General features: G+C 46.1%; 1 protein-coding gene across 1 annotated transcript in view; it reads right to left on the bottom strand.

Annotated features, from left to right (window-relative positions):
• Nucleotides 1-9,566, bottom strand: part of FFAR4 (free fatty acid receptor 4) — a 35,639-nt gene extending 26,073 nt beyond the window's left edge. Inside the window, exon 1 of the mRNA XM_075352297.1 lies at nucleotides 8,873-9,566. Coding sequence (XP_075208412.1) covers nucleotides 8,873-9,406 — 534 coding nt within the window. The 5' untranslated portion in view covers nucleotides 9,407-9,566. The remainder of the gene's footprint in view (nucleotides 1-8,872) is intronic.
• Nucleotides 9,567-24,689: the final 15,123 nt, after the last annotated feature.

Genomic DNA, 24,689 nt, shown 5'->3' with positions numbered 1-24,689 from the left:
TGAAATGCAGTTTATATAATTGAAAGAGACTTGCAAAGAGGAGCTTGATGGTGCAGGTGCCCAAGGATAAACTTTTCTTAACAGTATGTACTCCCAGATATTCCCCATTTGTTCCACAACAAGGCCCCCTATCCCCTTTATTGTTTGTATTAGCTATAGAAGGATGAGCTCTGTGTTAGACAAGATCCACTTTGCACTGGTATTATAAGATTAGGTATGTATGCGGACGACCTAATTTTATTTTTTATCAGGTTCATCTTCCTCCTTAACCCATATTATTAATAGGATTTCAGTTTTACATCAAAAATGGCTGCAGTTTTCACTATTAAGAAGGAAGATAAGAATGCTGACAGTGCAGGTAAACTTGTAATGAGCCAGAAGGAGCCATTAGAAAAGTTTTGATAGTTCTTTTAAACAATTTTTTATCTCTACTGCCTAACACGGTACAAAGATATATTTTACTTGTAGAAAAGTTTTGGCATTCATAGGAGTTTGTAGAATAATGTATGGTTTACTGTATTGTCTGGTGTCATTCTGTAAAATCTACTGTAAGTTGTTGCTCCGCAATACCACTGGAGACCAGCAGGTGGTGTATGTGTTGGCAAGGGACCGTAATAGATGATGATTGCGCAATATCCTCTATAGCCTGGTCACTATGGTAAGAGGTGATGAGCAGTTTTCTAGGGTGGCTAATGTCCTGCATCCCTTCAGACAGTATTTTCAGAGCCCATCGTAGCAAGGCCCAACCGCAGGTATAGATTTGCCATTACAGAGCACCAATCCAGTTGCCATCCAACCATAGCCTGTGTGGAAATCCAGTGTCGCAGCTACATGCTCTAGAAGACGTGACCACCATCAGTGTTACCCAGTAAAGCGTTTGAACTGTTCATACCAAAGTCCGGTCTGCCTTATTCCTACCTACCTCATAAATATGTACCCTGGGAATAGGTTTGGAGCGCCAGGAACCAAGTAGGTGCACCGTGACACCCCAAACTGCTCAACACCGCAGAAAAGCCACACCACCGCTCAGCACCTACATCTGGGCCTAACAGTGTCTCCTGCACCTACTACCCGGGTGTGACGTATGTTACAAACTCAGCTAGATAATCTAGGCAGGAAAGAATACTGGTTTTCTATGGATTAATACACTGGTCATCTGCAATGAGCAGTGCAGAGTATGTGCAGGGTATCTGCATTAATCTGACCTTGTATTTGTTTGCTCCTCGGTCAGGTGTCACGCATACATCTCTTGAAATCATTTTGGTGCATGTTCTGTTCCCTGCATCATTTTACTATGAAAGTTTGTGGTCAGTTGCCCTGTAAAAACTCTTCAACGTCCATTTACTTCTGTGCATCAATCTGTCTAGTAATCTACATGCAGCTCTGCACCAGTCTATAAGATACACCTGGATTCCTTGTGATCCTTAAGGGTGGTTTACACGCTGCGACATCGCTAGCGATATATCGTCGGGGTCACGTCGTTATTGACGCACATCCGCCCGCTTTAGCGACATTGCAGCATGTGACACCAATGAGTGACGATCAACGAGCGCAAAAACGTGAAAAATCGTTGCTCGTTGACACGTCGTTCATTTTCTTAATATCGTTGCTGCTGCAGGTACGATGTTGTTCGTCGTTCTTGCGGCAGCATACATCGCTACGTGTGACACCGCAGGAACGACGAACATCTCCTTACCTGCGTCCACCGGCTATGAGGAAGGAAGGAGGTGGGCGGCATGTTCCGGCCGCTTATCTCCGCCCCTCCTCTGCTATTGGACAGCTGCCGTGTGACATCGCTGTGATGCCACACGAACCGCCCCCTTAGAAAGGAGGAGGGTCGCCTGCCACAGCGACGTTTGTAGGGAAGGTAAGTCCGTGTGACGGGTGTTAGCGATGTTGTGCACCACGGGCAGCGATTTACCCATGACACACAACCGACGGGGGCGGGTACGCTCACTAGCGATATCGGTACCAATATCGCAGCGTGTAAAGTACCCTTTAGTCATTCTGGTTCATGTAGATGTAATATTCATAGCACAATGCAGATATGTCTTTGTTTTTGCTTTAGTTTTTGTACTTTATTTTGCACACAGCGGCGTGACTCCCTCTGATTTGGCTATGCATCTTGTCTATATAGCTTTTCAGTTTAACCCCTTCACAACCTAGGATGTGTATATATACGTCCTAGGTCGCCTCCTGTTAAGTCACCCTGTGAGGCGAACTCGCTGTCTTCCCAGTATGTGTCTGCTGATCTGATCAGCAGATATATGCGGCTAACAGGCATGGGTGGATCAGAGATCCACCAGCGCCTGCTTACCACTTAGATTGCGTTTTCAGGGCAATCTAACTTACTCCAGCGGGGATTGCACTGTTCCCACCACCAGCGGCCCAAAAACGGGTGACAGTGTGCTGCCATGACAGCGCGTGGTCAGATATTGACCCCCTATCGCTGTCATGACTCACTTCCTGTGAATGCTGGCAGAGCAGCAGCATTCGCAGGAGCACCGCATTTCTGCTGATGAAGGGGGATGCTGAAACATCGCTCTGATCAGCACAAGCAATTGGACACTGCAGGCATAAAGTCCTTTAGGGGGACTAATAAAATTAATAAAAAAAAATGTAAAAAAAAATAATTTTAAAAAGTTAAAAAAAGCGAAAAAGTGCAAATGTGACCAATTGAAGAAAAAAAATAAATATATAAAACAACCCATTTTGTATTGCCGCACTCAGAAAAGCCCGATCTATTAAAATATAAAATCACAATCTGATCAGTAAAGGGCGTTGCGGAAAAAAAATTCCAAAAAGCCAAAATTGCATTTTTTTGGGTCGCCGCAATATTGCATTAAAATGCAATAACGGGCGATCAAAATATCACATTTATGCAAAAATGGTGTAATTAAAAACGTCAGCTCAAGACACAAAAAATAAGCAGGATGGCATTTACATGGGGAAGTTGTATTAATTTGCACACATCTACAATTATATAGAGTATAAAGAAGATACAAGTCCATCAAATTCAACCTATATCCTACCATGATGACCCATAGGAAGAAAAAACCCCCATGAGGCAAATCCTAATCGCCCCACAGTAGGGGACAAATTTCTTGCGGACTCCACATCATATTCTAAATCTAAATTCACATATGAAACATAAAAATCATTTTTTGTTATAAACCTTCATTCCTGTTGCATTGTACATGTCAGGGACATTGATTTGTATGCAAATATAAATAATTTTTGTCTTAGAGTAGAACCAGATTTGTATGTAGCAAGCAGCTTTTTACATATTGGCCTGGACGAGCGAGTAGACCTCTCACCAAAATGCAAACTTAGAAGACGAGCTCTAAATAACCAATGTGCTAATAGGTTCTTGTCAATGGAAATCCCAAATCCCACCACCTCGAAGTAAATACTGGTAACATGCACATAAAATTTAAATCCAAATCATTACATCCACAACAATTTTATTTATCAACCTTTTTCACAAAATGCACCATTTTTGAGCCTCAAGCCTGGATGAGGTCTAATCTACCCTGGATACAAGACCTTTGCATACATGCAGTTGGCCTAAATTTATGGTAAATGTTGGTGCTATGTCTATCCTAGGTCCATGAAACTAGAAGGATGAAGAAGAATCAACTAATCACAACCTATGCTTGCTTGGGATAGTCTAGGAATAATGTCTAGTGCAGATCCATGTGGACATCTCAGATAAAAGAATTATAAGAAGCTACAGCCAATGTAAAATCTGGGAAGGTCTGTGTGTTGGGTGTGTAAGGGGATCCTTCAAGCCAACAACAGCAGATTTGCCTTTCCCAAGGAGTATCTGTGGCGCCCTGGACAAGCCAGGTCGTCACAGGTACTGCAACAACACACCCCACACCCCGAGTTAGGCACATCAGCCAGACACAAATCCTTGTTGCCTCCGTCCAGGGGCTGATGTCCACACCAGGTGGGGTGGAGCCAGGCGGTTGGCCCCAACCACTGAGGAGTTCACAGTCCTGGAGGCGGGAAAGGAAGTCAGAGTAGTTGAGTTAGGGAAAGTGAAGGAGGAAGAGCGAAGTGGCAGTTGAGGAGTAATCTGACCGTGTCTGGGTACGTGGCCCGGGCACCAAGAGCAAGGTTGGCAGACAGTGGTGGCCGTCTGCAGGAGAGGCCGATCGAAGCGGAACCGTAGGACTGGGGTCGGGCGGTGGCCCGCCGGTACCGAACCGGGGAGCGAAGAGAAGCCAGCACAAACCGGCAGGGCCTACGGACCCCAACCAGGCTTGGAGTCGCCGTTAAACTGGTCAAATGTGTTAGCGACCAGAACCTCCGGGGTTTCCTAGCAGCAAAGACCCGAGTGAAGGCAACCGTCCAAACTGAGAAAGGGAAATACAGCTACCGCCAGAGCTAGAATTCCCAGGGCCAGAGCCTGCAGGCAAAAGGGGCTCCTCCGGCACCTATCCAAGCTGGGGAGCGGGTTACCGGTGGGAAGCCATCGGAACTGAAGAGACACTACAGGTGCAGGGAAAGGCAGCCACCACCAACCGTCCGGGAGTGACCACAGCAGCCGGCTGTGGGACCCGTCCATCCAGCCGTTTGTTTTACCGGAGACTCTGTATACGTTATTGGCTGAGTGAGTACCACCGTGCCATCTGGCACTGCGCTGCCCCCGCGACCCTGCACCTCACCAACCCAGTCATCTCTCCATCACCTCACCGGGCCCCGGGACCACCAACGCCCCTACCCACGGAGGGGAGAGAAACATCTCGGCTGCTCCCTGTCATCGCTCCCGGGATCCCCGTCCAGAGCAGCGGTGGTGTCCCAACCTCACCACAAACCGTGGGTGGCGTCACGGACCGACTCCCCAAACCCAAAAACTATCCCCTTTCACTCATGGGCGAGGAGCGCCGCTCGAGTCCCCGGATCCGGCCCACCGCTCGAGCCACCGAGCAGCAGCAAGCCAGCAGCAGCAGCGCCGGACCCGAGCGTGGTGAGCGCAGCGGCCCCCTCCCCGCCCGCGACATATCCAACACTGGACAGAGTGTTATTTTAGCAGAAGGGTAGTCGAGCAGGTCAAGTAGTTCAACAGTCGTACATAAAGCCATCAGCAGACTCCTGCTTTTCAAGTTATCTCACTGGTTCAGTTATTAAAGTCATACCAAGGCAAGACTTGGTAAAGGGTCAATATTGACTTGTAGGATTGCTTCTTCCTATAGGTGGCAATGGGTTCTTTTCCTCTCTGACAAGGCAATTTGCATATTTAATTTTCCAGAAGAGCATTGTATGACTTACAAGTTTCCTTACACTAGCATGTCAGGCATTTCACTCTTCATGAGGAGAGACGTTACTCCTTAAATACCAGTTACAGACCTCTCGTATGGCCAAACAAGATGTCTTGCTTTATAATGAGAGCGACAACACCCTGAAATATGTTTGCAAATAGAGATTTTGTTTTGGCTTTTATTGACTTTTAGGATTACTGCTTCCAATAGGTGGCACTAGAGTTCAGGTCCTCCTTCTCTGAAGAGGAAGTTTGCATATTTAAAGTCATACCCAAAATTACTGCTAATAAACAGATTGTGACTGGAGATGAGCGGATCTGTTGAAGTTCAGTTCAACAGGTGCAGCTGAACTTTAAATTAAGATCAGTTTGGGACCCAGACTTGACCTGAACCCGAATGGAAGTCACTAATTGGGCAGTTCGGGTCTCTGCCCACATGCAGCCAGCCATAAACAGATCACTCTGGAGGCAGATAGGTGGGGTTTTCCAAATTTGTTTTTTCGTGCACACTACATCTGATAACGCTATTGTTACCCCCAGTGCGAGCCGTTCAAACACTGCAAACAGCTCGCACTGGGCTGAGCACCGAGCGTACCCGAGCACAGTGATGCTCGCGCAAGTGGTTTGCACACGTAAAGCACCCGTAATCAGGGTTCTGTTTTTTTTTGTAAAATCTGTGTTTGGTCCAAACACCGAACCTTGGGTTCGATCATCTCTAATTGTGAGAGTCCAATCAATAAAGTTGGGTATCCAAATTAACAATTGATTTTTGATCTGCAAGTGGAAAAGGATACTACATTACTATTGTATAACAGTCCCATAACCCATTACTTGCCAAATTAGCAATTTTCATTTTTTTTATTAAATGACAGATTTTTAATGATTTGGGCCCTAATGAATCAGAAACATAATTTGCCAAATTTTGAAAAAAATTGAAAAAAACCTTGAAAATAGGTGTTTTGAGAGCTCTCTCAGGTGGAAGAATATTCAATTAAAAATGACACTGACATGATTTCCTGTTTTGAAAACATTCATTTTACAAACACAACACAAAAAATTGGACCTAATTATAAAATCTTAGTTGCTAGAAGCAAAAGATTAGGAGTCCCAAAAAAGGACATTGGTACATAATGGGATAAGTAAGGTGGGTTTTAAACGCTGCGACATCGCTAGCAATTGCTAGCGATGTCAAGCGCGATAGCACCCGCCCTCGTCGTTGTAACGATATGTGGTGATCGCTGCCGTAGCGAACATTATCACTACGGCAGCGTCACACGCACATACCTGCTCTGCGACGTCGCTGCGACCGCTGAACAATCCCTCCCTCAAGGGGGAGGTGCGTTCGGCGTCACAGCAACGTCACTAAGCGGCCGCCCAATCAAAGCGGAGGGGCGATGAGCGGGACGAACATCCCACCCACCTCCTTCCTTCCTTCCTTCCTCATTGCTGGCGGGACGCAGGTAAGGTGAGGTTTCTCTTTCCTGCAGTGTCACACGTAGCGATGTGTGCTGCCGCAGAAACGAGGAAGAACATCGTTACTGCAGCAGCAGCGATAATTGGGAAGAGGGGGGCATGTCACCAATTAGCGATTTTGAACGTTTTTGCAACGATTCAAAATCGCTAATAGGTGTCACACGCAACGACATCGATAAAGCGGCCGGATGTGCGTCACAAATTCCATGACCACAACGAGATCGCTTTAGCGTGTAAAGCCACCTTTAGATCAACCTTTCACCATACATTACAGTGACAAACCCATTGTAAGTCATCATACATTACTGAATTACTGTAATAAAAGTCAAAAACAGATTATGTCAATGTGAGCTACAAAGTAGCAAAAAAAAACAATTCAACCCAAAATTAAGACCGCATCCTACAGTCTGGTGGTCAGCAAAATAATAAATATCAACATCAAAGTAAAAAAAAAGGTCCGAACCTGACAAGTCCAACAATATATAAAAAAAAAGTATGGCATTCAACAATTCTTCAACCATGCACTCAGATATACATTATAACTCGGGATGATCGAATACCTCAAATATTCGGCTTTGCGAATATTTTTCGAATACCTTGCCGCTATTCGACTATTCGATGCGCAATGTAAGTCTATGGGAAGCCCGAATAGTACCGAATAGTTGTTATTCGGTTTTCCCATAGACCTACATTGCGCATCGAATATTCGCAAATAGTTGAATAACGGCGTGGTATTCGGAAAATATTCGCGAAGTCGAATAAACGAAGTATTCGATCATCCCGAATTATAACCACTTAGGGACAAAGTAACAAGCATATGACATCCTGATGGTAATGAAGCCTAAGGATAGATCCACATAGATTATTTTTTTATAAATTCAAGGATCTGTTCCAAAACCTGCTTTAAAAAAAAAATGCTTGAAAAAACTCTTCCTATTCATTTTATGGGAAATCCACTGTTATTCATATTTTTTCCTGAAGAGCTTTTGAAAAAAAAAAAAATACAAGTCACTTCTTTGAAGCAGATCATGGTTGAATCCATCCAAACTTAGGCAATGTCCAATCAAAAGGGTTTAAAGAAAGGTTTACAAACAGAAACCTATTCCAAAAACTCTTCAAAAAATGAAAAACTCTTACAAAAACTTCCAAAGCTGTTTCTGCTTAAAAGTTTCATTGTTTTTGAACACTTCAAAACACTATCACATCATAATGAAACTGTGGTTAGGATTCAGCTGATGATGGTTTTGCCATTCAGGCATCTCAAGAGATATAATGGCAGCCAACTCAGTGGATGCCCAGTTTTTTTTTAAAGAAATCTATAAAAATTAAACAACCTGATAATAAAGTAATAAAGTATATTAAACATGTTTTCTTGACATGCCAAACCTATTAAATATTGAAGGCAGATCACAATGAATCAGCCTCAAAGCGAAACGATTAGTGTTGAGCAAGCAGTACCATGGTCGGCTCTCGAAATGAGCAGGGTGGATGCTCGGATTGGCAAGACTCAAGTAGCAAGCATAATGGAAGTCAATGAGAATCTGAAGTATTTTCCTATAAAATCTGGAAAAAATGCTTGAGTTCCCTACTGACTTCCATTATGTTTGGTACTTGAGTCTTGCCCGTCCGACCTGCTCGTTTCAAGCACTGAGAACCTGAGCATGTTAGTACTCGTTCATCACTACTTATGATCAGTGGAGATCCTACTCTTGTACCCCTTCTGATCTTTAAAATAAAAGCTCTGCATTCCCTGTAAGTTTTTCTTTCCAGACAACCACTTACCAGGAAAACTGAAGCAAAGAGTTATTCAACTAAATGGTGCTGGTTGCTTGTCGATGCACAATCCAGGGGTTGCTGTGTAAGAAAACCAGAGGTGTATCCCCTACATTCTTCAAACTCATTGTGGTCCCTTGTGATATGACTTTTTTTGAGATTGGAGCAACTCTTTTGCTATTAAAGGGTTTCAAGAGTGGGCTAACCCCAGCTATGGATTCCATATCTCTTGATAGAGTAAACGCTTTTGTCGCTATGAGACAACCCCTTCAAACAGAGATTTTTTTATTTTTTTTAAAGAATAAATATTTTAAGATTTTATATTGTAAAAATGGAATAAGCATACTTAAAGTGACTTACCCTATTATTCACTTTCTGTGTAATTACATTGAAGAACAGACACAAGGGCAAGGCTGTCATGGCCGAGAAGCCCCAAATGGTCACAATCCCTACTGCCACCACCTTCCCATTACAGGTAGTTGCCTGGTACAGCTTCATGATACAGATCATCCTCTCCAGGCTAACGGCAGACAGGGAAATCAGGATAACACAACCACTGAGGCTAATGACATAAAAAAGAAGGTGGCAGAAGAAATCCCCCAAAATCCAAACCTCCGTCCATCGGATGACCAAGATGAGCGGTATCATGCTAATGAACAGCAAGTCCGAACAGAAGAGGTTTAGTACGAAGCAGTTGGCAGTTACCAGTTTCTTCTTTCTGACAAGCAATGCAATTGCACTGATATTTACAAAGCATGAGAACATGAACACCACAGAGAGGAGTATCGTCTCCAACACCTTCACATGCAGGCTTTTGTCAAACTCGGAGAAAAAATTAAAAAAGGTGAAGTTGCAAATTTCTTCAGACTGACATGACACTATCATGTAGCCCATTATAGATCAGCAGATGATATCCCCAATAAAAAAAATGCTGCACGTGAAGAGGGATTACATCCAGCGATGGTCAGGAGGCCTCAGATACGAAGACCCTCCTATGGCCAGGAGGCATTGCTAAGGGTTAAGGCAGCAGTGGAGCGATGAGGAGCTGCTCAGCTTTCTATAGTCCTGAGGTGCAGCCGGTCGTTTCCCTCTGTGATTTGTAACAAGGAAGTTACACAGCATTCTTGTAAATATCCACCCATCTAAAACAAAGATGAAGGTGTCGTGGTTCTAGGATGTCTGCGCTCGTATTAGCAAATAATAACCGTGGTTTATAATGTCCTGTTACGAGCACAATTTACGCAGTGTGACTGTCTCGTAAAAATTGCTTGTGTTCACAAGATAAAAAGATACTGCGTTTCCTGTTCTGATAGGGTATCTACATCTGCTCACTCCTCCGGCACAGCCACTTGTAGGTTTGTGCTTTTTGATAATATTTTACCAATTCTGAAACAAAAAATAAAAAATTAGTAAAAAAAAAAGGCATACACAAGATACGAATCTGATTGGCACAACGTTTACACCGTATTCAGATGAGTGAAACGCGGTCCGAGTACAAACCTGCCAAGTCCTCTGACCCAAAGTCAATGACAATGTAGACTGACTCAACGTATGAGACTGACGATTTCGGGTCAGGAGACCCACAGCTGGACCAGACATCACGGCTCGTTCTCACACCATGTTCCATGGATGTCTGAATTTATTTGTTCTAGTTTTCAATAATTGTGTAGGGTTGACTCCTTTGGGTCAACATGATATGGTTTTAAATCAATGTAAACTAGAGATTTAAAAAAGAAAGCACCATAGTAAAGTACTGTATACTCAGAGCAAAGAGGTGGTTGATAATGATGGATAAGAGCTGCTGTGCTCACTGAGGTCAGTTGGATAAATGTGCAGCATTCGGGAAGGTTTGGTTTTATGAAGATGCAGTTTACGGGGCAGCAGACTGCCGACATTCATCTACTTGTTATAGCTCAGTGGTATGCAAAAATGGCGGTGCAGGATACAAAAAGTGTAGATCATCAGGTAGAGTCAAACAGCAGAAAGATCATTGATGATTTATTTTATTCAGATCAATTGATTGCATTTTAGCTTATAAACCCCTTCCTGAGACAAATTACAAAGATGATAATAAAAAAAAATATGTATTCACTTATATAGTACCATTAAAGGGAACCTGTCACCACTTTTTTGGCGTATAAGCTGCGGCCACCACCACCGGGCTTATATACAGCATTCTAACATGCTGTATATAAGAGCACAGGCCGCTGTGAAAACATAAAAAATACTTTATAATACTTACCTAACAGTTGCGCGCTGGGCCTAATGGGCGTCTCTGTTGTCCGGCGCCGGCTCTTTCGGCCATCTTTGTGCTCCTTCTCTAGCCGCGGTGCATGACGCGTCCAACGTCATCCACACTCACCGGCATTCAGGTCCTGAGCAGGGCAGATGAAAGTATTGTAGTGCGCCTGCGCAGGATCGGCGAGTGTGTATGACGTAGACGCATCATGCACACAGGCTTCAGAAGAAGGATGAAGATGGCCAAAAGCGGCGCCGCCAGCGGAGAACGGAGACGCCCATTAGGCCCACCGAGCGACCGTTAGGTAGGTATTATTGTTTTTTATGTTCTCACAGCGGCCTGTGCTCTTATATACAGCATGTTAGAATAGCAGCTTATAGGGCAAAAAAGTGATGACAGGTTCCCTTCAATACCACAGTGCTTTACATACATCAGTAGCAACAGTGTCCTCATAGGGAATTTAGATTGTGAGCCCCAATCAGTACATCTTTGGAGTGTTGGAGGAAACCGAAGAACACACGGAGCACATACAAACTCCTTGCAGATGTTGTCCTTGGTGGGATATGAACCCAGGATCCCAGCGCTGCAAGACTGTAGTGCTAACCACTGAGACATTGTGCTCAGATCAACCAGATTTGTCTAAAGAAGGAGCTTATTTACAAAAACACACTTAATTTATCTAAATTAAGTAACTTGTCAAACTATCTCAGAGTACAAAACACGATGTCCGATTAAGCTTCAGGTCTCCTTTTTGAGCTCAGGTCAGGAGACCCATGGTCCATCTCTACATCACAGTTTATTACCTGGACAATATTTTTTGTGTTGTATTGGTTCTGATTGTGTAGGAATTGTACTTTGAGGAAGAAGTTTCTACCTTCAAACGCATCTCAATTGCTCAGAATAAAAGAAACAGAATCAAACATTCGCAATCCTTGCGTTTTCTACTTCCCGGTGAACGGCTTTAGAGCATGTGCACGCGTTGATTATTTGGCTATTTTTTTACCTCACTATTCGGAAGCCAAAACCAGGAGTGGAACAAATCAGAGAAAAACTATAATAGAAACACAGGCACCACTTCTGTATTTTTTACCCCCTCCTGGTTTTGGACACAAATACGGAGGTAAAGCTCACGAAATATGGTTCTGAACATGTGCACATGGCCTTACAGTTGTAAGGAATTAATCTAAACAGATCAACTTTGCAAGTATATTACTTTATTCATCTTATATAGTCTTTGTTTAGCTGTTTTAAAAAGAGGTTGATCCATACGAACACAGTGATCCATAGGAAGGGGCTCCTCAGCAACCCATCTCAATGGAGGAATGGTTGAGGAGATGGAAGTCGGCAGCCAGTCCACATACACCTGTGGTACTGAATTCGGAGCACTCAGATTATACTTGATTTATATTGTGGTTGTTAGGTGAGCCCAGGAGTTGTCATGCAATCAGAGCAGTGAGTCCGGTAGCAATTAGCATCCATGTCAAATGGCAGAATATATCCCTAATTGAAATTGAGGTGATAAACTATTTCCTCTGATATTTTGCATAGCAGCATTAATAATTCACTGTGTCTGAAATAATACCACTTTATAAACTGAAGTACCAGTTCAAACACAAAATAAAATACTCATAGAAAGATGAAACCCCTCAACAGCTGCAGCCTATAAGGCTTTCGAGCTCCGCTCCGGAGATCCATAGCCAGCTCAGACATAACCGTCCCATACTGACACCATAAATGTCAGGCAAGTGAAACCAGCCTATCAAGCAGAAAAATAAACATTTTTAAAATGCAAATTGTCAATTTTAGCAACATTTCATTTCTCGATTTTTCACAAAATTTACTACTGACAAAGTACAATATACGACAATAAAACAATCTCAGAATTGGAGGCGTAAACGCATTATTCTCATGCGGTCTCGTCAGTAGCTCACATCTCCGCAGCCTCCTCACTTCCTGGCAGAGCGGGCACTCCTCCTTGAGTGACAGTTCTGGTAAATAACAGAGCTGTAGTATTAATAGAACTATAAAGCTCAGCACAAGTTCTGCTGTAACACATTCAGCGGTCAGTAATTTGTTCTTAGGCTGGGGTCACATTCACGTGTGACTCATGGGAGTATTGGATCTCACTGCCCGGACCGGCTGGCTTCTCTTGTGCAAGGAGCGGCTCCGCTGTATGTATTTCTATGACGCTGACCTGCTCCTGTCAGGAAAGCCCCGGCTGGTCCAGCCAGTGCGATCTGATACTCGCACGAGTCATACGCAAGTGTGACTCCAGCCTTAAGTCTACACTGCCATTACTAAAGTTCCACCTCAGAACATTGAGAGCCCTGGTGCTGGGTACAGGGGATTGTCATTACACAGACCTAATGAGAGTAGCTCATCAGCAGCTTAGATATAGAAATCAATGGGCAGGAGAGCTGGCTGGGATGTTAGGAGTGAACTCCTCTCCTGAAATGTGATTACTGCATATACTCAGCCAGGGTTTGGCCAGACTCATTTAGCGCTGTACGGAAACCAGTTGTACTCTACCTGAGATAAAAGCTCATTATATGAGAATGACCGCAAATAGAAAAAGTCAATTGTTTATTTTCATAATTAAAGCACTGTAATAACCTGAGAATGCATAGTTATTGGTTAAAAAAAACAAAACAACAAACCTAGGTCCATCTAGTTCAACCTTCCACCAATTTTACATTTTTTGTTGCCAAATCATCTATATCCAACAATGTTGTGTGTACTGAGCAAATCATACAGCCCCTTTTTTAAAAGCTGTTATAGTATCTGCCATTACTACCCCTTGCGGCAGGACATTCTGCACGCTGACTTCTCTAACTGTAAAGAACCCTTTTCCTATTTAGCTGCCAGATCGCCTTTCTTCCACCCACAGTGAGTGCGCCCTAGCCTTTAGTATGGTCTTTGGAAGGAATACGGCATGTGCCAGTCCTTTGTATTGACCACACATGTATTTATACATCTGAGATAGATTTGTTTTTTCTAAGCTAAACAAAGCCCAACTTTTCCAACATCTCATCATATGGGAGGCCTTCCATTCCTTGCAATAATCTAGTTGCCCAATTTTGAACTAATGTCTTAAAATTATTTTTAAAATGTGGAACCCAAATCTGGATCCCATATTGTAGATGTGGCCTTACAAGTGATTTATAGAGGTACTAGTAACAATACGTTGGGATCACAGGATCTAATCTCTTTTTATATACCCTAAAATCTTGTTTGCTTTTGGAACTGCTGCCTGACACTGAGTGCTGCTGCTCAGCTTACTTGTAACCAGATTCCCCAAGTCCTGCTGTTCTGTAGTTTTTTTACTTCCATTTAATGTATACGCAGCTATAAGATTACTCCGTCCTAGGTGTATTACTCTACAGATAAACATTAAATTTCATTTGCGAAGTGTCTGCCCATTCTGACATCTTATCCAGATCGTTTTGTAATTTTGTACTATGAAGGTCAGCTTTTAATATCCTAGTTTGGTGTCATCAGCAAAGACTAAGGGGTGCTTCACACATAGCGAGATCGCTACCGAAATCGCTGCTACGGCACGGTTTTGGTGACGCAACAGTGACCTCATTAGCGATCTCGCTGTGTGTGACACTGAGCAGCGATCTGGCCCCTGCTGCGAGATCGCTGCTCATTACACACAGCCCTGGTTAGTTTTCTTCAAAGGCGCTCTCGCGCTGTGACACACAGATCGCTGTGTGAGACAGTGAGAGAGCGACGAAATGAAGCGAGCAGGGAGCAGGAGCCGGCATCTGGCAGCTGCGGTAAGCTGTAACCAGGGTAAACATCGGGTAACCAAGGTGGTTACCCGATATTTACCTTAGTTACCAGCCTCCGCAGCTCTCACGCTGCCTGTGCTGCCGGCTCCGGCTCTCTGCACATGTAGCTGCAGTACACATCGGGTTAATTAACCCGATGTGTACTGTAGCTAGGAGAGCAAGGAGCCAGCGCTAAGCAGTGTGCGCGGCTCCCTGCTCTCTGCACATGTAGCTGCAGTACACATCGGGTTAATTAACCCGATGTGTACTGTAGCTAGGAGAGCAAGGAGCCAGCGCTAAGCAGTGTGCGCGGCTCCCTGCTCTCGCGGTTATGATCGCTGCTTCGGCTGCTGTGTTTGACAGCTAAGTAGCGATCATAACAGCGACTTACAAGGTCGCTGTTACGTCACAGAAAATGGTGACGTAACAGCGACCTCGTTGTCGCTGTCGCTTAGTGTGAACCAGCCCTAACACTACTCTCAATCTTTTACACAAGGTAATAAATAAAAGATTAAAAAGAATCTGTCCTAGCCAAGATCCCTGCAGTCCCCACTGCTGACTATAGCCCATTTAGAGAATGTACCATTTAGGCTATGTGCACACTCTGCGTTTTTTTGACGCTGCGTTTTTGGCCGCTAAAAACGCATAAAAATGACATTTTTGTGTACTCACCGTAAAATGTCTTCCTTGGAGCCTTTCATTGGGGGACACAGACAGTGGGTTATATGGTGTCTCCAGGGTAGGCTTGACACTAGATTTGAAAAAGTGTTAGCTCCTCCCCCCACAGCATATACCCTAGCTAGGCAGGAACTAGCTCAGTTTGGTGTAAAAGCAGTAGGAGAAGGACAACCAAAACCACAAGGGTGGGAGCTGTGTCCCCCAATGAAAGGCTCCAAGGAAGACATTTTACGGTGAGTACACAAAAATGTAATTTCCTTTCTCGCCTTTTCATTGGGGGACACACAGTGGGACGTCCCAAAGCAGTCCCTGGATGGGAACTGAACTATTAACAGTGTATAACATCAGACTAAGAGCTGACTAACAACTGCAACTGCAGTGAACACATATCAAAACACTGTAAAAAAAAAAACCAGAGCAGTAGCCACTTATAAATGGGCCACTGCCGCCTAAGGACTTGTCTTCCAAGAGCAGCATCCGCCGAGGCATGCGTATGCACTCTGTAGAATTTTGTAAACGTGTGCACACTGGACCAGGTAGCGGCCTTGCAAAGTTGGGACGCCGAAGCCTGATGGCGGATAGCCCAGGAAGCACCCACTGCTCGCGTAAAGTGGGCCCACACAGATTGAGGGGGAACAAAACCTCGTGCTTTGTATGCCTCACAGTTGGCAGTCCTGATCCATTGAGAAATCGTGGATTTAGAAGCCTGGTTGCCCTTTTTGTGTCCTCCTGAGAGGACGAAGAGGGCATCGGACTTGCGCAACGGCGCTGTTCTGGAGATGTAGATCCGCAGAGCCCTGACGAGATCTAGAGTGTGAAGGGCTTTTTCAAAGGAGTGGACCGGGACCGGGCAGAATGACGGCAACACAATGTCCTCGTTTAAGTGGAAAGAAGATACGACCTTTAGAAGAAAGGCGGGGGAAGGCCGAAAGACCACCTTATCATGATGGAATATCAGGTAAGGTGAGCAACAGGAAAGGGCTGCCAGTTCGGACACTCGCCTGATAGAGGTAATAGCGACTAAAAAGGCAACTTTCCAAGACAGGTCGTTGAAGAGAGATTTCTCTCAGAGGTTCGAAAGGAGGAAGCTGAAGAGCTTCGAGAACCAGATTCAGATCCCAGGGATCTAAGGGGTGGCGATAAGGATGGACCAAATACCCTACCCCTTGACGAAAGGTACGGACCTGAGGGCAAGAAGCCAGCTGCTTCTGGAAAAATATTGACAAGGCAGAAATTTGTCCTTTAAAGGGTACTGAGAGCTAGTCCCGAGTCCAGACCGTCCTGCAGAAAGGCAAGAACATTAGGGATTGAAAAGGTAAGGGGCGACACCAGGAAAGATAGGTCTTCCAGGTCCTGTGTTAAATACTGGCGGAGGAAGGCTTCCGAGCATTAAACTTGGTATGAACTACCCTAGAAGAAAGACCCGACTTGGCTAGAATCAAGGATTCAAGTGCCACGCCGTCAAATGCAGCTGTGCTGTATTCTGGTGGAATATTGGACCTTGTGACAGAAGATCCGGGCGGTCGGGAAGACGCCAGGGAGTGTCACCGAGAAGTTGGAGAAGCTCTGGGTACCAGGCTCTCCTGGGCCAGTCCGGGGCCACGAGGATCACCGGGATTCCCTCCGCTTTGATTTTCTTGATTACTCTCGGAATGAGAGGAAACGGAGGGAAGATGTAGGGCAGGTGAAACTGCGACCACGGAAAGAATAGAGCGTCGGAGCCGAGCGCTAGCGGGTCTCTCGACCGGGATATGAAGGGATGTATTTTGACGTTCAACCGAGACGCCATGAGGTCCACATCTGGGAGTCCCCAACGAAGAGTGATCTGATGGAACACTTAGTCATGGAGGGACTATTCCCCTGCCGCTAGACCTTGCCTACTGAGAAAGTCTGCGGCCCAGTTGTCTACCCCCGGAATATGAACAGCTGAAATAATGGGAATGTACATCTCTGCCCAAAGAAGAATCCTGGATACTTCTTTCATCGCTGCCCTGCTGCGAGTTCCTCCCTGACGGTTGATGTAAGCCACAGCCATGGCATTGTCTGACTGGTTCCGAACAGGGAGGCCCAAAAGAAAGGGCTGAAAGTTCTGAAGGTCCAAAAATATGGCTCTGATCTCTAGAACGTTGATGTGAAGGGAGCGCTCGGAGGGAGACCAGCGTCCGTGAACAGTGTAGCGGAGTAACACCGCCCCCCAGCCTATCAGGCTGGCATTTGTCGTGACTACTTGCCAGTGGACAGGGCGGAAGGACTTCCCTTGAGATAGGGATGAGACTTGAGTCCACCAGACGAGGGAGCTGAGCGCAGTCCGAGATAGGCGGGCTCACCGGTCTAGAAAAGCTGGATTCTTTTCCCAGGAGGATAGAAGATCCAGTTGTAAAGGGCGCAGATGGAACTGGGCAAAAGACACGGCTTCCATGACTGCTACCATCTTGCCTAACACTCTCATCCCATTCCGAAGGGATGTGTAATGGCGGGAGCGGAGGGATTGGGCGGCCCGGATCAGGGAAGACCTCTTATCTTCTGGAAGAAAAACCCGGGACTGAGCAGTGTCTATCAGAATACCTAAAAAGGTGATGCGCTGATGAGGAATGAGGGATGACTTGTTGAAGTTGATAAGCCACCCTAGCCTTGACAGCGTATCTAGGCAAATCTGCATGCTTTCTGAGCAAACTTGAAGAGAGCTCCCCTTGACAAGTAGGTCATCCAAATAGGGAACGACCAGGACGCCTCTAGGGTGTAAAATGGACATGATGGCCGCAATGACCTTTGTGAAGACCCGAGGCGCAGTGGCCAGTCCAAAGGGGAGGGCCCTGAATTGGAAATGACGGTGTCCTACGGCAAAACGAAGGAACCGTTGATGAGATACACATATGGGAATGTGTAAATAAGCATCTTGAATGTCTATGGAGGCTAGGAATTCTCCCGGTTCCATGGCGGCTAGTACTGCTCTCAATGATTCCATTCGGAAGGTCCGAATCCGTACAGATCTGTTCAGCCTTTTGAGGTCCAAGATAGGGCGGACAAAGCCATCTTTTTTGGGAACAACAAAAAGGTTTGAATAGAAACCTTTGCCATGCTGTTCCAGGGGCACTGGAATGATAACGTTTGCTTTCTGTAAGGAGGCTATTGCCTGAAATAAGGCCTGGCTTTGCGTTTTGGACTTTGGAAGACGAGAACGCAGAAACCTGTTGGCCGGCAGGGAATGGAAATCGATCTTGTAACCTGAGGTGACGATTTCTCGAACCCAAGCATCGTGAGTGTGGTCTAGCCAGATATCCCGAAAAAGCAAAAGCCGCCCTCCAACAGGAGTTGGATCTGAGGGATACCTGGCGTCATGCTGAGGTCCAGGGCGAGGTCCTTTGGGTTTAGGTTGCTTGGAGTGGGAACGCCAAGAAGAGCCCCTTGAGGGACCGGATCCTCGATCTGAGCATTGGGACGATCCTTGTGCTGATGGTTTTTGGGGAGGGGGCCAAAAGGACTGCCTGCACCAAGAAGATTTTTTTAAAATTCCTGGATACAGGCCGCTTTTGTGGTAGAATGGTACTTTTACCACCTGTCATCTCAGATATGAGTTTGTCCAGGGATTCTCCAAACAGACGAAGGCCATGGAAGGGGAGTGTAGACAGGGATTTCTTGGAGGCACTGTCCACACTCCATATCTTCAGCCACAGGACTCTGCGGGCAAAGACAGCATTGGCTGCCGTTAGTGCTGACAAACTAGCTGCATCTAAGGAGCCATGAAGAAAATAGTTAGAGGCTAGAGAGAACAAATTAAGGATCTCAAAAGCCTCCGGAGGAATATTACAAGAGCGAAGCATCCTGCACAGGTTCCTACTCCACACACCCATAGCTCTCGCGACCCATGTCAAGGCAAACAGGGGGCGAAGAGAGGAGCCCGAAGCCTGGAAAATAGATTTGACCGCAGCATCAACTGCGCGGTCGGACGAGTCCTTGAGAGACACGTTGTCTGAAAGAGACATAACCGTGTGTTTAGCCAGCCTGGATACTGGTGGATCCACAACAGGGAGTACTGACCAGGTCTTAATTTCAGATGGAAAGGGATAAGCGAATGAAGTGAAGGGTTTTTTTTTATTAAACCTATCAGGGTGATCCCACAGTTTAGATATGATTTGACGAAAAACTGGATCCTGGGCAAAGGACTTGAGGCTTCTTGGCCCGCTTGATTGCCGACTGAGAAGTCGGGTCCGGAGGCTGATCAGAAATCGACAGATTGACAGCCGAAATTAGTGTGTCTTCTATATGCGTAGACTCAGAATGGACATCTGAATCAGAGTCTTGGGAATCGTGACTACTCAAAGTCACGGAGCCTGGGTCAGACTGATCATCGTCTGAGTCGGATGAAGCGTAGCGGTTGCAATGGCGCATTTTGGAAACAGCCTTTTAACGTTCTGAGGAAGAGAGACCAGATGAAGCAGGCAGGCTCCTCTGAGGGAGCAGAGCCGGGGGGAAGCTGTGGGAGCCTGTGGAAGGCTGGGATATCTGAGCGGCAAGGTCATCTAACCTTTTAGACATTAGAAGAGCCCATGCAAGAATAATGTCATCAGAGGGGGGTGCTGCCTGGCTGGTGACGGAGCAGAATCCAAAGACTGCACTGCCTCCTAGTCCGGCAATGGGGTCTGTTGTGACACGGTAGTAGGGGCATAGTGGATAGCTTCAGCCATTAGAAAACGAGCGTCCACAGGTGGTACAGGCATAGTACAGGTCCATAGAGGACGCCTGGGAAGCTTTATCACCCTTGCGGTTACGCATGTCAGCAACAGTCCTATAGTAGGGTTATGCCGCTGTTACTATGAGTGAGGAGCCACTAGCAGTATTATAAAGTGACTGCTATGCAGAGCCGGTATATACCGATAGCAAAATGGCATATACTATCAAACAGTCGGCATATACCTGCAGGCAGTCAGTATATACCGCTCACAGCTGATATACACTGCTAGCCAGCAGGCACACACCGCTAGAGAGACAGCGATAAAACACTGAGCCAAGCGTTATATAGCGCTGTAAAGTGCAGAGCCAAGGAGGCGATCTCACCCGTGTCTGCTCCCCACGTGGAAGATGGCGTCCAGCGTTCCTGGCAGCATGGAGGGGAGAAACTGACCCCAGAGGTTGATTTGCTGACTGAGGGAGCGGCTTCCAGAGCAGTGAGAGGGGCGTTGCTAGAATGCAGGCCGACGCCAGGGGCTAAATTAATGAGGCTCCCCGGGATCACGGCCTGCATCGCCCCACCGGTGCCTTATTAGGCAGCGGTTTGGATTCAGGGGACAGAACTCGTCGTCTCCCTACCTGCTCCTGGCTCCGTCTGAAGATGCGTCGGTCCAGGGATGCGGGGATCTCAGGGACGCATCTTCGGCTAAAGCAGGTCCTCGGCTCTGCTTAGCCCTCTGGAGCTACCTTGGTGTGAGGTGCTTCCAGGGAACCTGGAGGGGTACACAGACCAGACCACTTGGGTGCAAGGGAAGACTGACGGCGTGTGCACGCCAGGCTTCCTCTGCCCATAGGCGGGGGTGAAAGAGTGGCAGGCACCCTGGTATTGCCCCATAATAAAAAAAAATAGGAAAAAACAATAAATAAAAAATAAGCTGGCCTGGGGCTCAGCCCAGACATGTCAGCCTCCCTGCTGACACTAGAAAAAAAAAAACTGAGCTAGTTCCTGCCTATCTAGGGTATATGCTGTGGGGGAGGAGCTAACACTTTTTCAAATCTAGTGTCACACCTCCCCTGGAGACAATACCCACTGTGTGTTCCCCCCCCAATGAAAAGGCGAGAAAGGAAACTCACGCACAGCAAAAAAAAAAAAAACAAACAAAAAAAAAAACAAAAACGCATGCGTTTTTTGCCACAATTTGGTGCGTTTTTGATCTCTGCGTTTTTCCAATGCATTGCATGGGGGAAAAACTCAGAAAAATGCAGGAAAGAATTGACATGTCCATTTTTTTTTTAAGCTCAAAAACGCAGCTTTAAAAAAAAAAAAGTTGTGTGCGGACAGCAAAAATGAAAACTCATACTTTGCTGGGGAAGCAAAGTCAGGCTGTGTGCACACGTTGCGTTTTTTACCGCGGAAACGCTGCGTTTTGAACCGCAGCGTTTCAGTGGCAAATTGCATGCGTTCAGCTTTCCCAGCAAAGTGTATGGGAAAGCTGAAAAATCAGTGCACACGCTGCGTTTCTTTCTGCAGCGTTTTGGATGCCAAAAATCGGTGCGGAAAGAAAAGCAGCATGTCACTTCTTTTGTGCGTTGTGGCTGCGTTCTCTCCCCCATTGAAATCAATGATGTGGGGTCATAACGCAGCTACACCGCATGGACCTGCTTTTTTGTTGCGGTCCGCGGGCTTTGTCGGCACGCCAGAACGCAGGCATTTACCTGGAAGTGAGGTCAAGAGGTTTCCTGTTGACCTCACTTCCTGGCAAAGCCCCCGGTGTCGCCAAAGTGCCCGCCCCGACCCCCGACCCCCCTCCCGAAAATCCAACATGGCCGCGCGCTCAGTAGCGCAGCGGCCGCCCTGCTCCTATGTATCTGTCGCATGTACCTTGAGACATGCGACAGAAAAATGCACCCAGGCCCTGCCCGTTCACCCCAATTCCCCCCGGTGTCATACATACCTGTCCGGTCACAGCGCTGATCCCCCGCGGCTCCCTCCTCCTTCACAGCAGACGCCGGCCGGTCACATGTGCAGAGCAGCTGACAGCCAGCACTGTGTTCAGTGTGAGCTGTGCTGGCTGCTCGGCACTCTGCATCTGTGACCCGGGGAGAGTGGGTGCAGATTTTTGGCACCCACTCTCCTCAAATGGAGGGTCTGCCCTCCTAGAAAATGGGGGATACGTTCCCTGAACGTGCCCCCCATATTCTAGAAGGTCCAGAGGCGACGTGGGACATCCAAATGGATTTCTGCGGACCCATTTTTTTTATTAAATTGGAGAACAAGGGAATGATTTGGGGAGTGTTTTTTCTAATAAAAAATTTTTTGTTGTCTTTTTTTGCTTTTGTTTACTGTCAATTAGTTATGTCGGGTGTCTGATAGACGCCGTGACATCACTAATTGCTGGGCTTGATGCCAGGTGACATTACACATCTGGTATCAACCCCATTTATTACCCCGTTAGCCAACGCACCAGGGCGCGGGATGAGTTGGGGCGAAGCGCCAGGATTGGCGCATCTAATGGATGTGCCACTTCTGGGGCGGCTGTGGCCTGCTATTTTTAGGCTGGGAAGAGTCCAATAACCATGGCTCTTCCCACCCTGAGAATACCAGACCTCAGCTGTCAGCTTCACCTTGGCTGGTGATCTAATTTGGGGGGACCCCATGTTATTTTTTTTTTATTATTTTTATTTATAAATAAAAAAAAACCTGGGGAGCCCTCCAAATTGATCACCAGACAAGATGAAGCTGCCAGCTGTGGTTTGCAGGCAACAGCTGTCTGCTTTACCCTGACTGGCTATCAAAAATAGGGGGGACCCTACGCCATTTTTTTTTTTTTGTTTTTGTGATAAAAAATAGGCTAGGCACCCTTTAGTGCCACATGAAAGGTACTAAAGGTGCCAGCTTAGAATATGCAGGGGGGGGGGTGGGACGTTGTATATATATATTTGACCTCCATTGACGCTTTTTAGGCTGGATGCCCACAATCAGGGTTTGCAGCGTTTTGGGCGCAGATTGTTTTCCCTGCGTCCATAACGCTGCATTGTGCAGTAGAAGCACAGTGGAAGGATTTTTAGAAATCTCATGCCCACTGTGTTTCTTTTCTCCGCAGCATAAACCGACCGGTGGCGCAGCTTCCCGAGCCTCAGCATGTCAATTTATGCTGCGTAGATGAGTGTTCTCTGCAGGTAGCATAGAGCTCCACAGCAGCCTGAACCCAAATCGTGGGCATGGCCAGCTGCGTTCTCCCGTGGACAACACTCACATCTCTGCAGGAGGCTGACACTGTGTACTGGACGCTGTGTCGCTGGATCATGGCCACATAGCCTTAGGCCTGTTTCACACGTCAGTGATTCTGGGACGTTTGTGCTTTTTTTTTTTTTAAACCAGAATCACTGACATACGCAGACCCATTGTAATGAATGGGTCTGCTCACACATCAGTGATTTTTCACTGCACGTGTCTCCGTGCGGCGTACCCGCGTGTGCGTGATAGCCGCACGGAGACATGTCCATTTTTTACGCAGTGGTGTGGTCCGTGAAACACGTGCCAGAAAAAAAGTGCTTTTAAAATAAAAATCATTTTTACTCTCCCGGCGTCCAGCGATGTCCTCTACAGCCCGTTCTGCTTGCTGCTTCTTAGCCGGCTCATTATTGTCGCGCATATTCATGATGTGCGACACAGCCGACCCGGAAGCAGCTGCTGCGGGGGTCAGCGCCAGCCGGATGCTGCACCGCGTGAGCGATCAGCACCATGGAGAGCGGGAGCGGGCACAGGTGAGTTAATCTCTAAGTGTAATCACGGGCCAAGGAGAACGGAGCCCGGATTGCACTTAGACAACCTACGTGTGCCGTGATTCACGGCACACGGAGGGACATGTGCGTGTTTTACACGCCAGTGAAAAAAGTCACTGTTAAAAGTGAGAATATTGTTGCTACAGCAACATTTTGGGTGAAGTAGCTGTGGATTCAAAATGCTTAATATACTCCTGAATAAAATCCTTGAGGGGTGCAGATTCCAAAATGGGGTCACTTGTGGGGGTTTTCTGACGTATAGGTACCCAAGGGGCTCTGCTAATGTGACATGGTGCGCGAAGTTTATTTCAACTTTTCCAAAATTCAAATGGTGCTCCTTCCATTCCAAGCCCTCCCATTTATCCAAACAGAATGTGGAGAAGGAAATGAAACAGGTTTTTTTTCCAAAGGTCTGTGTTCAACCAACTTTATTAACACGGACAAGTCTTAAAAAACGCACCTAAAAAAACGCATGAAAAAAGCATGCGTTTTTGATGCCTTTTTCTCAAAAAAGCATTGTTTACAATTCTCCCCTCTGCCAGAGGGTGCGTTTTTTCCGCGCTGAAAAAAAAGCAACGTGTGCACATACCCTCATGCAGTTGAGGCCAAAAGCTCACCCGAAAAACACGCAAAACCGCCGCGAAAAAGGCACTGTGTGAACTTACCCTTACAATGACTTTAGTTTCCTGTCTTTTAGCAAATTCCTTACCAATCTACATATAATTTCCTCCAAGTCCTTGCTTCTGGAGCTTCAGTATAAAGCTTTTATGCAGTACAGTATCAAATGCCTTTGCAAAGTCCAGAAAAATCCCATCAGCTGCATTAGAAATATTCAGATTTGCACTTTATCCCTCATAGAAACCCAATATGTTTGTTAGACCACCTTTTGTGAATCCATGTTGGTTGTCAGTTATATTATTCTCTGCAATATAGTTCTGCAAGTTGTCTCTTTATAAACGCCCTCAGAAACTTTGCACCAGTGATATCAGACTTAACAGATGGTAGTTGCCTGGATCTACCCACTTAACTTTAC

This window comes from Anomaloglossus baeobatrachus, chromosome 5, assembly GCF_048569485.1.
Source record: "Anomaloglossus baeobatrachus isolate aAnoBae1 chromosome 5, aAnoBae1.hap1, whole genome shotgun sequence".
NCBI classification, from domain to species: Eukaryota; Metazoa; Chordata; class Amphibia; order Anura; family Aromobatidae; genus Anomaloglossus; species Anomaloglossus baeobatrachus.
Note: the sequence above shows the minus strand (reverse complement) of the source record. Positions and strands in the feature narration are given on the sequence as shown.